The sequence below is a fragment of the Odontesthes bonariensis genome, chromosome 13 (genome assembly GCF_027942865.1).
Source record: "Odontesthes bonariensis isolate fOdoBon6 chromosome 13, fOdoBon6.hap1, whole genome shotgun sequence".
Lineage (NCBI taxonomy): Eukaryota > Metazoa > Chordata > Actinopteri > Atheriniformes > Atherinopsidae > Odontesthes > Odontesthes bonariensis.
In genome coordinates this window covers 17,622,690-17,635,868 of record NC_134518.1, presented here as the reverse complement: position 1 = coordinate 17,635,868, position 13,179 = coordinate 17,622,690, and the positions used below count along the sequence as shown (strand labels likewise).

The 13,179-nt window shown below is 41.2% G+C and overlaps 2 protein-coding genes across 2 annotated transcripts in view; both read left to right on the top strand.

Moving 5' to 3' along the window:
* col23a1b (collagen type XXIII alpha 1 chain b) overlaps positions 1-6,317 on the top strand; it is a 130,829-nt gene extending 124,512 nt beyond the window's left edge. The window contains exons 29-32 of the mRNA XM_075481248.1: positions 89-175; positions 343-417; positions 3,432-3,470; positions 4,198-6,317. Of these exons, the coding sequence (XP_075337363.1) occupies positions 89-175; positions 343-417; positions 3,432-3,470; positions 4,198-4,248 (252 nt within the window). The 3' untranslated portion in view covers positions 4,249-6,317. The remainder of the gene's footprint in view (positions 1-88; positions 176-342; positions 418-3,431; positions 3,471-4,197) is intronic.
* A 2,740-nt stretch (positions 6,318-9,057) lies between these two features.
* rack1 (receptor for activated C kinase 1) lies at positions 9,058-13,082 on the top strand. Its single transcript, XM_075481244.1, has 8 exons — positions 9,058-9,276; positions 9,748-9,919; positions 10,970-11,117; positions 11,620-11,715; positions 11,891-12,001; positions 12,285-12,425; positions 12,637-12,747; positions 12,975-13,082. Exons 1-8 carry the CDS (start codon positions 9,168-9,170, stop codon positions 13,038-13,040), a joined length of 954 nt encoding a protein of 317 aa, XP_075337359.1. The 5' UTR covers positions 9,058-9,167; the 3' UTR covers positions 13,041-13,082.
* Positions 13,083-13,179: the final 97 nt, after the last annotated feature.

Sequence of the window (13,179 nt, the reverse complement as noted above, 5' to 3'; positions counted from 1 at the left end):
AGTCGAAATGGGCTGCGTCTGCAGTTGAGTCTGGTATCTGCAAGTTTTTGATTGTTAATGTCTAACTGTTGCCACCTTCATGTGCCAGGGTGACAGGGGAACAGTAGGGAAGAGAGGTCTAAAGGGCGGGAAGGGAGAACAAGGTCCTCCAGGCCTGGACCAGCCCTGTCCTGTGGTATGTTACCTCCTTGTGTATTTATTTTTTTTTTATATATACCCTCTTTCCTGTTTTAAAGACATTTTGAATTTCCATGTTTTCCTTTCATTCTCAGCATTGCTTCTGTCATTGTCTCGGTGTTTCTTCCTCAATGCTGTAAATGTGTAACTGGCTCCTTCTGACAGGGTTGTGATGAGACTAAAGGTCTTTCTGAAACTTCTCCTCTTCCTCCTTCTGGCCCTGAGGCCCCCTGTCCTGTGGTACAGTATCTTTCTCTCCTTCCTGCATTTTTCTTTGATCACTTAGACATTCTCTTGTCTTTTCAAATGTTTTATATCCCTCATATGTCCTCTTCTTTTCTTTCAAACTCTGGACAGCACATGCTGTCTCTCACTCACTTCATGTTAGGTTGAACGCGGAGTTGACTATTGACTTTCGAGAGAGCTTTTGGCAGATAATAAACAGTTAGCTTTTTTAGCTTTTATTGGGTGTCCTTGGCTCATAATTATCTGCACACCCAAAGCAATAAAAGGGCATCTGCTTCTTGTAAAAGGGACACAAGCTACGAGGTGTAAATCATGTAATATTATTTACTTGCAATAAAGAAAAGAAAAGAAATGAGAAGAGAAGGGGCGCCACTTTCAATAATTCAATGATTTAAATCTGTTAATCAAATCAGACCCTTACCAGATTGTTCTTTCCATAAAAAAAAAGACTTAAACTTTATTAATCCCCAAAGGGAACTTTTAAAATCCCACCATACAATGAATTAGATAGATTTAACTGAACAAGTTAATATGCAAATGGTCGCACGCTTGTCAGGCTGCAGCTGTTCAAATGCTCCTGGCTTGACTAAACTGGCAAATAGCTGATAATTTGTTGCTAATGTTATATAAACCCTGTTCCTGATCGCCAGCCTTGATTAGTCCCACCCCACAAGTTGGCAGGGTTGGTTCCTGAGGGTTTTTTTTTTCCTTTTCCTCATTTGAAGCCTTGAATCTATGGTTTGGAGACTCTCTTGCATTACAAGTAGGTCTGTTGTTGTTGTAACTGAAAATGAATAGTAAATTGTGATCAAGATGCAAATATGATTTTTATAAATTGTTTTGTTCCAGCTCACAATGGCCCTCATTTATCAAGCCGTCGTAGAAAGCATCGTTGATATGAGCGGAGAACTCGTCGTACGCAGAGGCTCAAGTGAGATTTACAGAACATGCGTACCACACCAATCCCATCGTAAGACCGAGCGGCTGTTGATAAATCTGGCGGCTGAAATCCATCGTAATGATCTCAACCACGCCTTCTACAAAAGGCCGCACCTCTAGAATTTGCGACAGGATAGACGAAAGGCGACAGAGAAACGCTGTCAGCTGTCAACAGCGTTGGCGATGTAAATCGCAGACCGGACGAGTTATGTATTTTCCCCTACTGTGATGGTCAATAAAATGTGATAAACTCCAGATTAAATGAAATCTAAAATTGAACGATGTTTTACTTTTTCTCCAATAAGATCAGGAAGAAGTGGTCCGATATGCAGCTCTCCGACGCAGCATGTCACAAACAGGGGGGGGGGGGGGGGGGCTCCGATCCAGGTTTGGATTTGAGTGCCTTGGAGGAGAGGGTGGCTGGCCTGATCGGAGCTACGTCTTTGCGTATGCGCAGTGTTAAAGCGCCTCTCCTGTACGGCTCATAAGCCACTCATCATTTTCCCGAAAGAAATCCTGCCGGTCCCGGAACACTCTCTCACGCCTGATGCGCGCGTTCAGGTCCTCTAAAGCCTGATTCTTACTCGGCGCAACCGCGCAACTGTTCTGGCTCGAGAACCATTAATGACGTCATCAAAAGCGCCAGCCCCTTCACAGTTCCTTCAGCTCATAAGCGCAGTTTGCGCCGAGTATGCGTCACATTTGCAGTTCTCTCCAGACCAGCGGGCGTCACTGTTGAGGAAACAAGCTGAAGAACCGGACGAAGAAAAGCATACGAAGAAAGCATACACAATGCCACCTGTGGTGTAGAACTGTATATGCATCTCAGAGCTAAGCGGCTGCGGCAAAAACAGAAGAGAAGGTGGAATGTTCGTCCTTTGCAACAAGACGAACTTTGTCAAACGTTGTCCTTTGGGACAACGTTGTCCCAGTGTAACTTCATAGACGTGTCGTACAGATGTTTGTAGAGGCGCACCCTCTCGGTCACCGCGGTCTCTGCAGTGTTCATGTTTCCTTTCTCTTGGTCAGCTGTTTCCGGTTGAGCTCGCGCGAAGTCAGAAAAAAAGTTGTGTGCGCGACCTTGCGACGCGCGAGGATTTTTTAGCTTGTGATGGGGGGCGTGGCGGAATTTTGGGTCACGTGACCGTTTGCGCCATTTGCGACCAGCTAGTAAGAATGGGTCAAAGCGAGGTTGCGCCGAGTAAGAATCAGGCTTAACAAAGCCAGATCTGCCATCGTTTCGCCATTACCGCGCCGCTAGAATCACCTCTTAAATAGGCGGTTGAATAATGAGCCATCACTCTTCCAATTACGGAGTTGTACTTGTTTAATTTTTTTATTTATTTAATTTGCGTTTATGTTTATATTTATGTTGAAGTCAAATAAAACATGGGCCTTCTTTGAAGTGATAAGTCTGTAATTTTAACCTAGGGATTTGTTGCGACTCATGAGGCACGCACTAGTGACGCTGCTGTTTATGTATGCTATTGGAGTCACTGCAAGTCAAAATGGAAAAGTGCGTACACTGCTTCAGACCTGTCGTGGCGATTTCATCTTTCCTGCGCTCACGATGGATTTGATAAATGCCAACCTTTGCGCAGAAAAGAACGTACACACGACCTACGCATGTTTTTCGTCTTATGCAAGTTTGATAAATGAGGGCCAATGTATGTTGGCCTTGCTTATGAAGACTGTTGTTTTGCTACATCTGCAATCATAGGATCTCTCCATCCTAAACTTCCATTTTGAGTTTAGCTCAAGTCAGAGATTTGTGATATTTTCTTGAGGAAAAACATTAAACAAAGTTAAACAAGACAGATTTCAATGAAAATATTGTTTTTCTTTAGTTGTCGCCCACTCCACACGTTTAAAAGCGTGGTCAGCACCAGAGGAGGGTTGCAGATCAGAGAAAAATACCCTGAAATATCTTAAGTTCGAGTCTTTCCACTTTAGCTTTATTTCATGCCATCCCAAGTTGTCTTACAGGGCAGCAACATTACTGTCACCAGATTTGTTGCTGATGTCAAATGAGCATGACTTAACGTCTGACTTTTTTTCTCTCCTCGTAGGGACCTGATGGACTACCAATACCAGGCTGTTTGCACAAGGTAAATCTAACACTTAAATTTGTTTAACTCACGTATTTATCAGCCACTTAATAGGAAACGGTGGGGAACGCAGACATGGAATAGCTAACACAGTCAGAGTACACAAATACACTGAGACAATTTACTTTGATTTAACACAGGGGCATTTTGTAAGTATATCACAGTGTGTTTGAGTGAGTTTGCAATGGTAAAGCATGAGCAGCTGGAGTCATGTGCTTATTTTTATACTTAATACTTGAATACTAATCAGTCCATACTATTTTTTCTTTGCAGTGATGACTAACGAGCAGCATGGAATCTGTACATATTGATATGGTATATTTTGCAACTGAATACTACGCCAACGACCTGTTTTTTTCTTCTTTTTTCTAAACAAAATCCTTTTATATAATATATTGAAAATTTGAGGAAAAGGACATTTTTTGAGTCTACACTTCTTTTTTTTTTAAACTCGGAATCCAATGTTGTGAATGCAGTCGTGAAGTGCCATCAGGACTCTTAGCGTAAAGGACAGTGCAGACGGCAGAGCTGGAGTCGAAGAGTGCTTCACTAACAAAGTCTGACTTGTTGTAACCACGAAAGGCGTACGGGACGTATGACGGTGTGTGCACTCACCCAGTCTTGTGGACAGATGGATGCTCGAATGGATGGACGTTTCTTTTTTTTTTTTGCTGGCAGGGGGAGTGTGTTGTCAGTGCTCTCTTGTCCTCTCTCTGTTTTCTAAAAGGAGGAAATGGTGAGGCAGAAGCTCAAACGCAAGCGCCTCTCTCAGCCCTGAGAGCTGGGCAGGGCCTGGTGGAGAAAGAGCGCACAGACGGGCAGAAAGCTTATGAGGCAGACTGGCTTTTCTGAAGCAGAGCTAACCACGCTGTGCTTCGGCATCACACCCAACACCCGGTTCCTCCGTTTGTGGAAACTCTCCAGGAGGAGGCGACAGAATCCTGCGTTTCCACATTCATCTCGGAGGGAAAGACAAACCTGTTGCTGATGATGTTGCGCATAGCCTTGCCAAGCCGTTGAAGTTATTTGGGAGTCGCTGACGTCCCTGGCACATAAGGAAGGATTTACTGAGCAGATACATTGGACATGTTGTGGTGATATCTTGTATGAGTATGTTGTAAAATATTAATGCGTGATCATTACAAGACGCAGTGATTCTCAGCATCCTGACAGCTTGTGTGACTTTTGTCCCTGATTGAAAGCAGAAACAACAGCACATTCATTTTTTTTCTTTTTTTTTTTTTCCAGTAATCAGTCTTTCCATATGAACAAGCCTTTTAGAAAATGGCAGTAAGTCTACCTTTTTGGACGGCTTACATTTGTACCACTTGTGTGTTGTTTTGTTTAAATTTGGTGTATTCTTCTCTGTTTTTCTCTGTTACATTTTGCATTCCTGTGCATTGCCTTGATTGTGGGATAAATAGACAGTAAAAACCTAAAGGCCAGATTTGAAGGAACCATTTACAGTATTTGTGAGAAATCAGTGTTATTTGCTTGGACAAATACTTGTCCTTAACTGAAGCCTATTGACTGATCATTGTGTTTTAACTTCAGAGGAAGGCATGTTAAAGGACTGCTTCCAGTTTCTCTGGACAACAGTAGAAGTTCTTGCTGCTGACTTATATGTGTGTCGTTTGTTTTTGATATATTTTCGATATTATCATTATTAGCCATGGACTGAAGGACTAGCTAAAGTATGACATTTTTTATCAAACGTACCTGCACCAACTGATTCTCTTTTCCTTTAAGCAGTACACCTTAAAAGTGTCAGATATCATTTCTTTTTGTGTGTGCTTTTTATTTTTTTTGCTCCCAAAAAAAAAAAAAAAAAAAAAAAAAGAATCTAGTTTTTGCTATCAGGTGACTTTCATTGTTGTGTTGTGGTCTTTGTAATGCAACTCTCTCAGATGGAATAATTCCTTGGTGCTTAAACACTTTCACTTTAAAGCTTTATTGGGTGTACTTGTACAAACACACACACGTACACACACACACACTCATACGCACACAGATGCAGGCTTCTTAAAGAGCTGCAAAACACATGGAAAAAGGAATAGTTCCAGCTGGTTTAGTACACCATTAACTATTCTAATGCGTTTGGCTTCATGTGAGCAGGACTGAGATTACATAGGGTAAATATAGACAGATGCACAGGTACATTATCGGGAAGTCGAGTTGATTTTTTTTCTTTGTGCATTCTACATTGATGTGTTGCCCTTTTTGGATTCTGTAACATTCAATATTCAAAGTTGAGGGAGTGGGTCAGTGCATTAGTACTATCTTAGCTTCGATGTTGCCTTACTGGCCTCTCGCAAAACAGTTTCTGTATCATGATGATAATTTTGCTCATTTCTTCGACTTTATCAGGTTTTTGAAAAAGCGCAGCAAATATTAAACATATTCAGTGCCAGTTACAGGTATAAAATGAGCTGCATATCGTTGAACTGAGATAAACATTAATTGAGATTCATTATGAAATGTATATGTTGTGAGAGACTTTGTGTTTAAAAGCAATATGATTTAACATTGAACTTAACATTTTGGCATTATTTCAATATAAGCTGATGGTTATCTGTAACCCAACATTATCGTATGGTTTTATTTCTTTTACAGATTCTATCAGTGCCATTTTCATGGCCGAACGGAGGGATTTCATGGCACAGTGTCTGATTAGAGTTTGATATTTTAGCTAATCATACGCAGTGTTTAGCTCGGCCTTGTGAGAATGTTCTTTTGGTTGTGTATTTGGTTGTCAAAGATTTAAGCTATTTTTGTAATTACTTGTCCAAATATGTGTAACATGAAATCTGGTCAACAAAATACGTAGACGGAAATAAACTCTCTAGTTTTATGGTGTCTTATCGTTTTCATTATAAACCTGTAAAGTTCGTATGTTACATTCATCCAAAACAGATCTCATATCAAGTCAATCTTTAGACTTAAATATTCTAAGAAAGAAAAAAAAAGCTATGACCTATTACGCAGGCATTTGGAAATACTCTGGTCCTTCAAAGTTCAAAATATGCATCGTATCTACACGTTTATACAAAGAGGCAGAAATGAAAGTCCAGTTGTGATGCTAACGTTTTGCTACTATAGCCGCTGTGAGGCCCAGGCCCATCAATGATCAGTTAAATGTCACCATGCTACATTACTGTGCTGCTTAATGCTTACTATGTAATATGTTTTAGATGTTATTTTTAATTATCTAACCAGCTCATGTTTAATCAGTTTTTGCTAAACATATTATACAGGTGAGGCTTTTTTCCAGAATAGTGGATTAGGTATTGTTTTGATCCCTGCCGAGGAAAAAAATCAGTAGATCACAGTCCTGATGGTGAGAGCATAAGTGTTTCAACCAAATATAATGTTAGTATATTTAGCTTTTGGGATGTTCACTTTTAAAAACCATGTGTGCCAACTTCCTGGTGCCGATGCAGAAAAAGGAGTGAGATTCAAAAATCATTAGGTTTCACAGATATCCGTGAAATAATTCAACATGGGCCTTAAAAATGTCAGCCTGCTGGTGAGTCTCAAGAAAAAGTCCCAAAAGTCAGATCAGCAGACGTCAACCTCTGCAGACCACTGATATCCGAACAAAGGTTAATCCTTTATCTGCCACCTTTTAGTTTGGAACAAAGAGGTGGATTGCCTTCCAATGAGCCATGCTGCCAACTTGGCAGTTTTTTGTATTTATACACTTTATGTTCAACTATAAACTGTAGATATAACCTCCTCAATGGATTGGAAAGAAAAAAAGAACACATCCAATACACCGAGGCTGCACAGTGGTTTGATGGTTAGCACTGTTGCATCACATAAAGAGGGTTCTTGGTTCAAATACCGACGGGGCCTTTCTGTATGGAGTTTGCATGTTCTCCCCAAGCATGCGTGGGTTCTCTCCAGGTAATCTGGTGATCTGGTATCTTCCCACCATCTTTCTCTCCTTTCGTATCACTGCGTGCTGAGTGGACCGTGCAGACCGAAGTGCAGACCGAGCAGTCCCCTGCTTCCAAGCAGTAAACACCGTAACAGGTGCAGCTATCGGCAGGGGGCAGCACGCAGTGATATGAATGGAGAGAAAATAGCGCCAAGCGATTGTGAGGGCTGACTTTTTCATGGAGAACAATTTTGTGATGCAAATGTATTACTCTTTTGTTTTGAGAAGCAAAACGCTTTGTTTTTTAAGCCTCAGCCAACTAGCCGGACTACTTTTGTCAACGCCAAAACTCAGCTGGAACTCGGCTCACAGGACGCAGCAAGGGTTAAGTCAATGTTCATAAACGATATTGCTAGTATGGGATGTCATACAGTTTCATGTCAAAAGAGGCGAACTATCCCTTTAAGATATGCATGTCAGGTTGATTTGTGATTTTAAATTGTCTGTAGGCGTGATCGTGTGTGGCTGTTTGTCTCTATGTGGCCCTGTGATGGACTGGCAACCTGTCCAGGCCGCACTCTGCCTCTCTCCCGATGGCGGCCGGAATAGGCTTCCAGCATCAACATTCAAAAAAAAAAATCAAAATAGATACAATTTATTTCATTAGGAAATTGCTGCCCGTGAAGTGACCTTTAAAAGGCACATTTCTCCAATAGCAAATGAAAATCCATACTGGAATTATAAGGGTGCAAAAAAGATTCAATGCAAAGCATTTACACAAATATTGCATGTAGCAACAAACTTCTGTGGAAGGAATTGATTTCATGAAACTTTGTTGATAATCAAAAAAAAAAAAAATCCTCTTTTCTTGTATGAAATTTAGTTCTTATTTTACCAATTTAATTTACAAAGAAACCATGTCCAGTTTCTCAAAAGATCACAGTTTTACCATTACAGAAACAAAAACATTTGACTTTATTTCTCTGTATTTAGTTAGCTTTTTAAAGTAATGGGCAGCATAATCCTGGTGTGCACAGTTGTTTTACCCTACAGTAGATGTACCCTGTCTCTTGCCCAGTGTTTACAGTCATAGGCCTCAGCCCCCCGCGACTCTCAACAGGATGAAGTGGCATTGAAAATGAATGGATGGAAGTATAATTCTCTAGATTTTAAATGAATGTAATATAAAATGAGTATTTTTGGATGACTTTACATTTTCTGTTTGAAAATATTTCTCCAAGTAAGTCTACTGTAGTTATTAACAATGTATTTGTATTTCCACACTTTCTTATGCCCCTTGTAAAATCAGAGGTTTTGTTGCTTTTTGAGCATTTGACTTGTAAACCTAAAAGAAGCCTACCATATTTGACAAAAATGACAGTGTTTTCAATCAAATGCACCACGCAGAGGGATAACACCTACAGATTGGTTTGAGTTTCACTTCTAAGATATTTCTATTCTGTCCTTAACCACCAAAGGACTATCAGTAAATATCTGTGAAATCTCCAACCTATCTGTGGATTGTCTTCTGTGTGTTACAAATAATCAAGTCCGACAAAAACTTTCACACATCGGATATATTTTCTTTCCACGGCACGATCAGAGCTATAGAGTTTACACCACTCTGGGCACGATGAAAGTGACTGAAGTCTACATATCCCAGAATGCTCTGCGGGTTTCTCACCCCTCTTAGTTTTTGCATCCGGGGCCGAACTTCCTTTTCCTCCGTGCCTAGATGCGATGAGGACCTAGGTTTGCCCGGACCTCTGAAAAATCCGAATCCATCCTTGTAAAAGGCACCACCGAACCTCGCCAAAATGACCGAGCAGATGACAGTTAGGGGTACCCTGAAGGGGCACAGTGGATGGGTCACCCAGATCGCCACTACACCCCAGTACCCCGACATGATTCTGTCGGCGTCCCGAGGTGAGGCTTCCCCCGCCGGCTCCGCCAACATGGCTAGAGTTAGCATTGAGTAGCTAGCTTCTCGCCTGCTGTAATTTTAGACAAACCACGACGCTGTCTCGAGTGTCGCAGGCCAGCTCGACAATATAACCAGCCATATAATGTGTAATCCAGTGTTTCCACTCATCATTAGTAACCGTAAAGGTCAGATCCAGGTTAGTTAAGCTTGTGCTATCTGGCGTCATCTGTTAATGAAAGTTACCTGTAAGTACTTGAGACACGTGATAGTGGTCACCTACATGTATTCGTGTGCGTAGTTGGTAAAAAAAAAAATTATTCATAAACCTTGAAATTTGAAGCTTCCGGTCAAGTATTTGACAGTCCTAATCACAAATCACTTAGCTTAGTGCTAGCATCACATGCTAATGTTCCAAACTTTCTGCTTAATTTACCTTTAAGTCGTGTATTTTATTTATTTATTCCTTTTCCCAGACAAGTCCATCATTATGTGGAAGCTGACCCGTGATGAGACCAACTATGGCATCCCCCAGCGCTCCCTGAAGGGCCACTCTCACTTTGTAAGTGATGTTGTCATCTCCTCAGATGGACAGTTTGCCCTGTCAGGTGCCTGGGATGGGACCCTCAGGCTGTGGGACCTCACCACGTAAGTGCAGAAGGTGGATTTCTCTTTAAAGTGCTGAATAGTTAGTTTATGTGGAGCACCAGAAATCCTCTCCCTAAGCTTAATGTAGATGATGATGCTGCATATGATGGGAAGTTTGAGCTCAAAATCAGGGTTTTTGGGGGGGGTTTTTCACCTCCACAAGTTTGATGTACCTAGTGGGGTAAAAAGACGTGGCCTTCTCTATGTTTGTGTTGCTTTGTGTTTAAAACAAACACCTGTCAGTGCTTCCATATTCCCTTAAATACAAGCAGACTAAAATATGTCAGGCACTTTGATATTTCATTTGATTTTAAAAATAACAAAACAACTTGGATTCCCCTAAAGCAGTATAACATAAAATGTTTAAATGGCTTTTTAAAATCAAATGATACTTTAGTTTCTCTTTTTTGTCTTTTTCCTTGTCTGAACTTTAAATTTCCAAGTTGCCATTAAATGCAGCATCAGCTCTGAAACCGCTGGTGCCAGAATGACAGTTTATGAACCCGGAGTATAGCCACGCTTAATTATCATTCATAGCAGAGCCACACTATGTCTTGAGCCTTTCTCCAAACAATAGACGGTCCAGTGTGATCAAATCCAACCTATTTCCAGTGGTTGCGAAAGTTATTTAACTTATTTTGGGGTGCTCTGTCTCACAGAAATTGCACCATCGTTCCTAATGTCCTGTGTCAAAGGTTGACGATTAAAGCAAAATAGTTTTGTTTTTTTTAAGTGCACGTCCACACCGCCTTCAGTTCTCAATATATCTGCAAACATTTTTTTCTCAAACGCGCGTTTAAATTGAACGCTCTGATATTAGCTGTTGTTTCTGTGTCTTTATTCATCTGTGTTTTCCATGAAATCAGAGAAACATTTCAAATGGCACCATTTCATTGTGTCATCTTTTAGTTGTGGCTCTTAAATGAGTGCGTGGTTCTTGGAAGGTAGATCTGATGTGGTAGATGTAATCGAGGTTCGTTTTAATTCAGTTTTATTAATCGGAACTTTTACTCAAATTTTTTTTTTTTTTTTTCTTTTTCTTTTTTTCAGTGGTCTCACCACCCGCCAATTTGTTGGACACACCAAGGATGTTTTGAGCGTAGCCTTCTCTGCTGATAACCGCCAGATTGTGTCTGGCTCCCGGGACAAGACCATCAAGCTGTGGAACACTCTCGGTGTCTGCAAATACACCATTCAGGTGAGCCAAGTGGTGCTGCTCCCTTATAGGCAGCAGTCGGACTTTTATTTTTAGTGGTAGAGGTTCTGATGGGTTGCAACCTTTTAACTAGTGTTGATTTGAAATGGCCACTTGAGTCTTCTCTGCAGTTTAGTCAATCGTCCCGCTCAACATTACTAGAGTTACGTTTCTGCCATAGTTTTCACTCGTGTTGATAACTGACGTGCATCACTATCATTTACAAGTGAAGCGGTTCACGTAGCTGACCTGGTTTTAATGTTTTGTTTTTTTCCTAATGGCTAAAACGTCAAAATTACTTTTTTTTAATGTTGGGTAGTGTGATTCTTTAGAATTAGAATTTAGTGCTGGTGCTGTAACCCCGATGATTATACCCATTCACTTTTAACTCTGATGTCTTCTGCTGACAGTCCTGCAAATATGAGGGGCACTATAGAAAGAAAAAAATATTTGACTAGTAATGGACGAACTATAGAATTTAGAATTCTTGTGCTTTGATTTGCAGGATGAAGGCCACACTGAGTGGGTGTCTTGTGTTCGCTTCTCCCCAAATAGCAGCAACCCCATCATTGTCTCTTGTGGCTGGGACAAGATGGTCAAGGTATGTTTTCCTTTACCCGCTGACTAAAGACTGAGTGGGAAAATATAGTTGTGTGTGTGAGAAAATGTGTGCATGTATTATCTGACGTGCTCACTGAGGAGATTGTTTGGTTATAGTTTGATATAGTTGTGCCTACACCAGCATCGATGTGATGGTCGCTGTCCCTTCCTCTTAGGTGTGGAACCTGGCCAACTGCAAGCTGAAGACGAACCACATTGGCCACACCGGCTACCTGAACACAGTGACCGTCTCCCCCGATGGCTCTCTGTGTGCATCTGGTGGAAAGGTATTATACTTTAGTTTGTGGACAGCCACTGAATGTTGAGTTCATTCATTCTGATATCGGTGAACACAAAGGAAGGCCCAGTTTACAGGCGTCAGCAGTGATGGAAAACTTTCATATTCATCTGACTTTAAGGATTGATGACAATAGAGGCTGTTTCTGAGTGATACCTGCACGTTTACGGGTCATCGTGTTCTCGCTTAAGATTTATGAAGATGGTCGTTGAGTTCACTGTAAAGAGCCAGGATGCAGTTGTTGAAGAATGTATTTTCTCTTTTCATCTTAGGATGGGCAGGCTATGCTGTGGGACCTGAATGAGGGCAAACACCTCTACACCCTGGACAGTGGTGACATCATCAATGCCCTTTGCTTCAGCCCCAACCGCTACTGGCTATGTGCCGCCACCGGCCCCAGCATTAAGATCTGGGTGAGTCTTCATGATGTTCATCTTGTCGGAACAAAGCATAAAGGGCTGTGATGAAACTTTTCACATTAACTGTATTGTTTGATGATATCAGAGGCTGTTTCTGAGCTCCAACTTGATCCACTTGATTGTATTTTTTGTGTGTGCATCGGCTTGGCTCACCATTTCTTTACTACCTTTGTTAATAATTGCCTGTTGTTTTGCCCTCATGTAGGACCTGGAGGGCAAGATCATTGTGGATGAGCTGAGACAGGAAGTGATCAGCACGAACAGCAAGGCTGAACCGCCACAATGTACTTCCCTGGCCTGGTCTGCTGATGGACAGGTACACGATGTTCTTTTCCAAAAGATCTTTAAGTCTTGCTGGTTTTGGTGCTGTAACCCCGATGATTATACCCATTCACTTTTAACTCTGATGTCTTCTGCTGACAGTCCTGCAAATATGAGGGGCACTATAGAAAGAAAAGAATATTTGACTAGTAATGGACAAACTATAAATGTCACAATTTAGATAATTGGTGTTGATTTATGTCCCTCCTATTTTCCCTACAGACCCTGTTTGCTGGCTACACTGACAACTTGATCAGAGTGTGGCAGGTCACTATTGGAACTCGATAAGGACCCCTCACAACTTTGAATAAAAAGACTGTTTGAAAAGAACGTGTGCCGTCTTGGTGTTAACACTGATGTTCATGCGTCTGTTTAAGTTTGTACAGGTAGAGTTGAATTTATGTTGTGTAACAAGAAGGGCTTAATT

Bases quoted from the DNA above. Each gene is read 5' to 3' on its own strand.
- rack1 (XM_075481244.1), top strand. From the start codon at position 9,168: ATGACCGAGCAGATGACAGTTAGGGGTACCCTGAAGGGGCACAGTGGA. The intron at 11,118-11,619 runs GTGAGCCAAGTG...TTTGATTTGCAG, and splicing joins TCTGCAAATACACCATTCAG to GATGAAGGCCACACTGAGTG. The intron at 12,748-12,974 runs GTACACGATGTT...TTTTCCCTACAG, and splicing joins CCTGGTCTGCTGATGGACAG to ACCCTGTTTGCTGGCTACAC.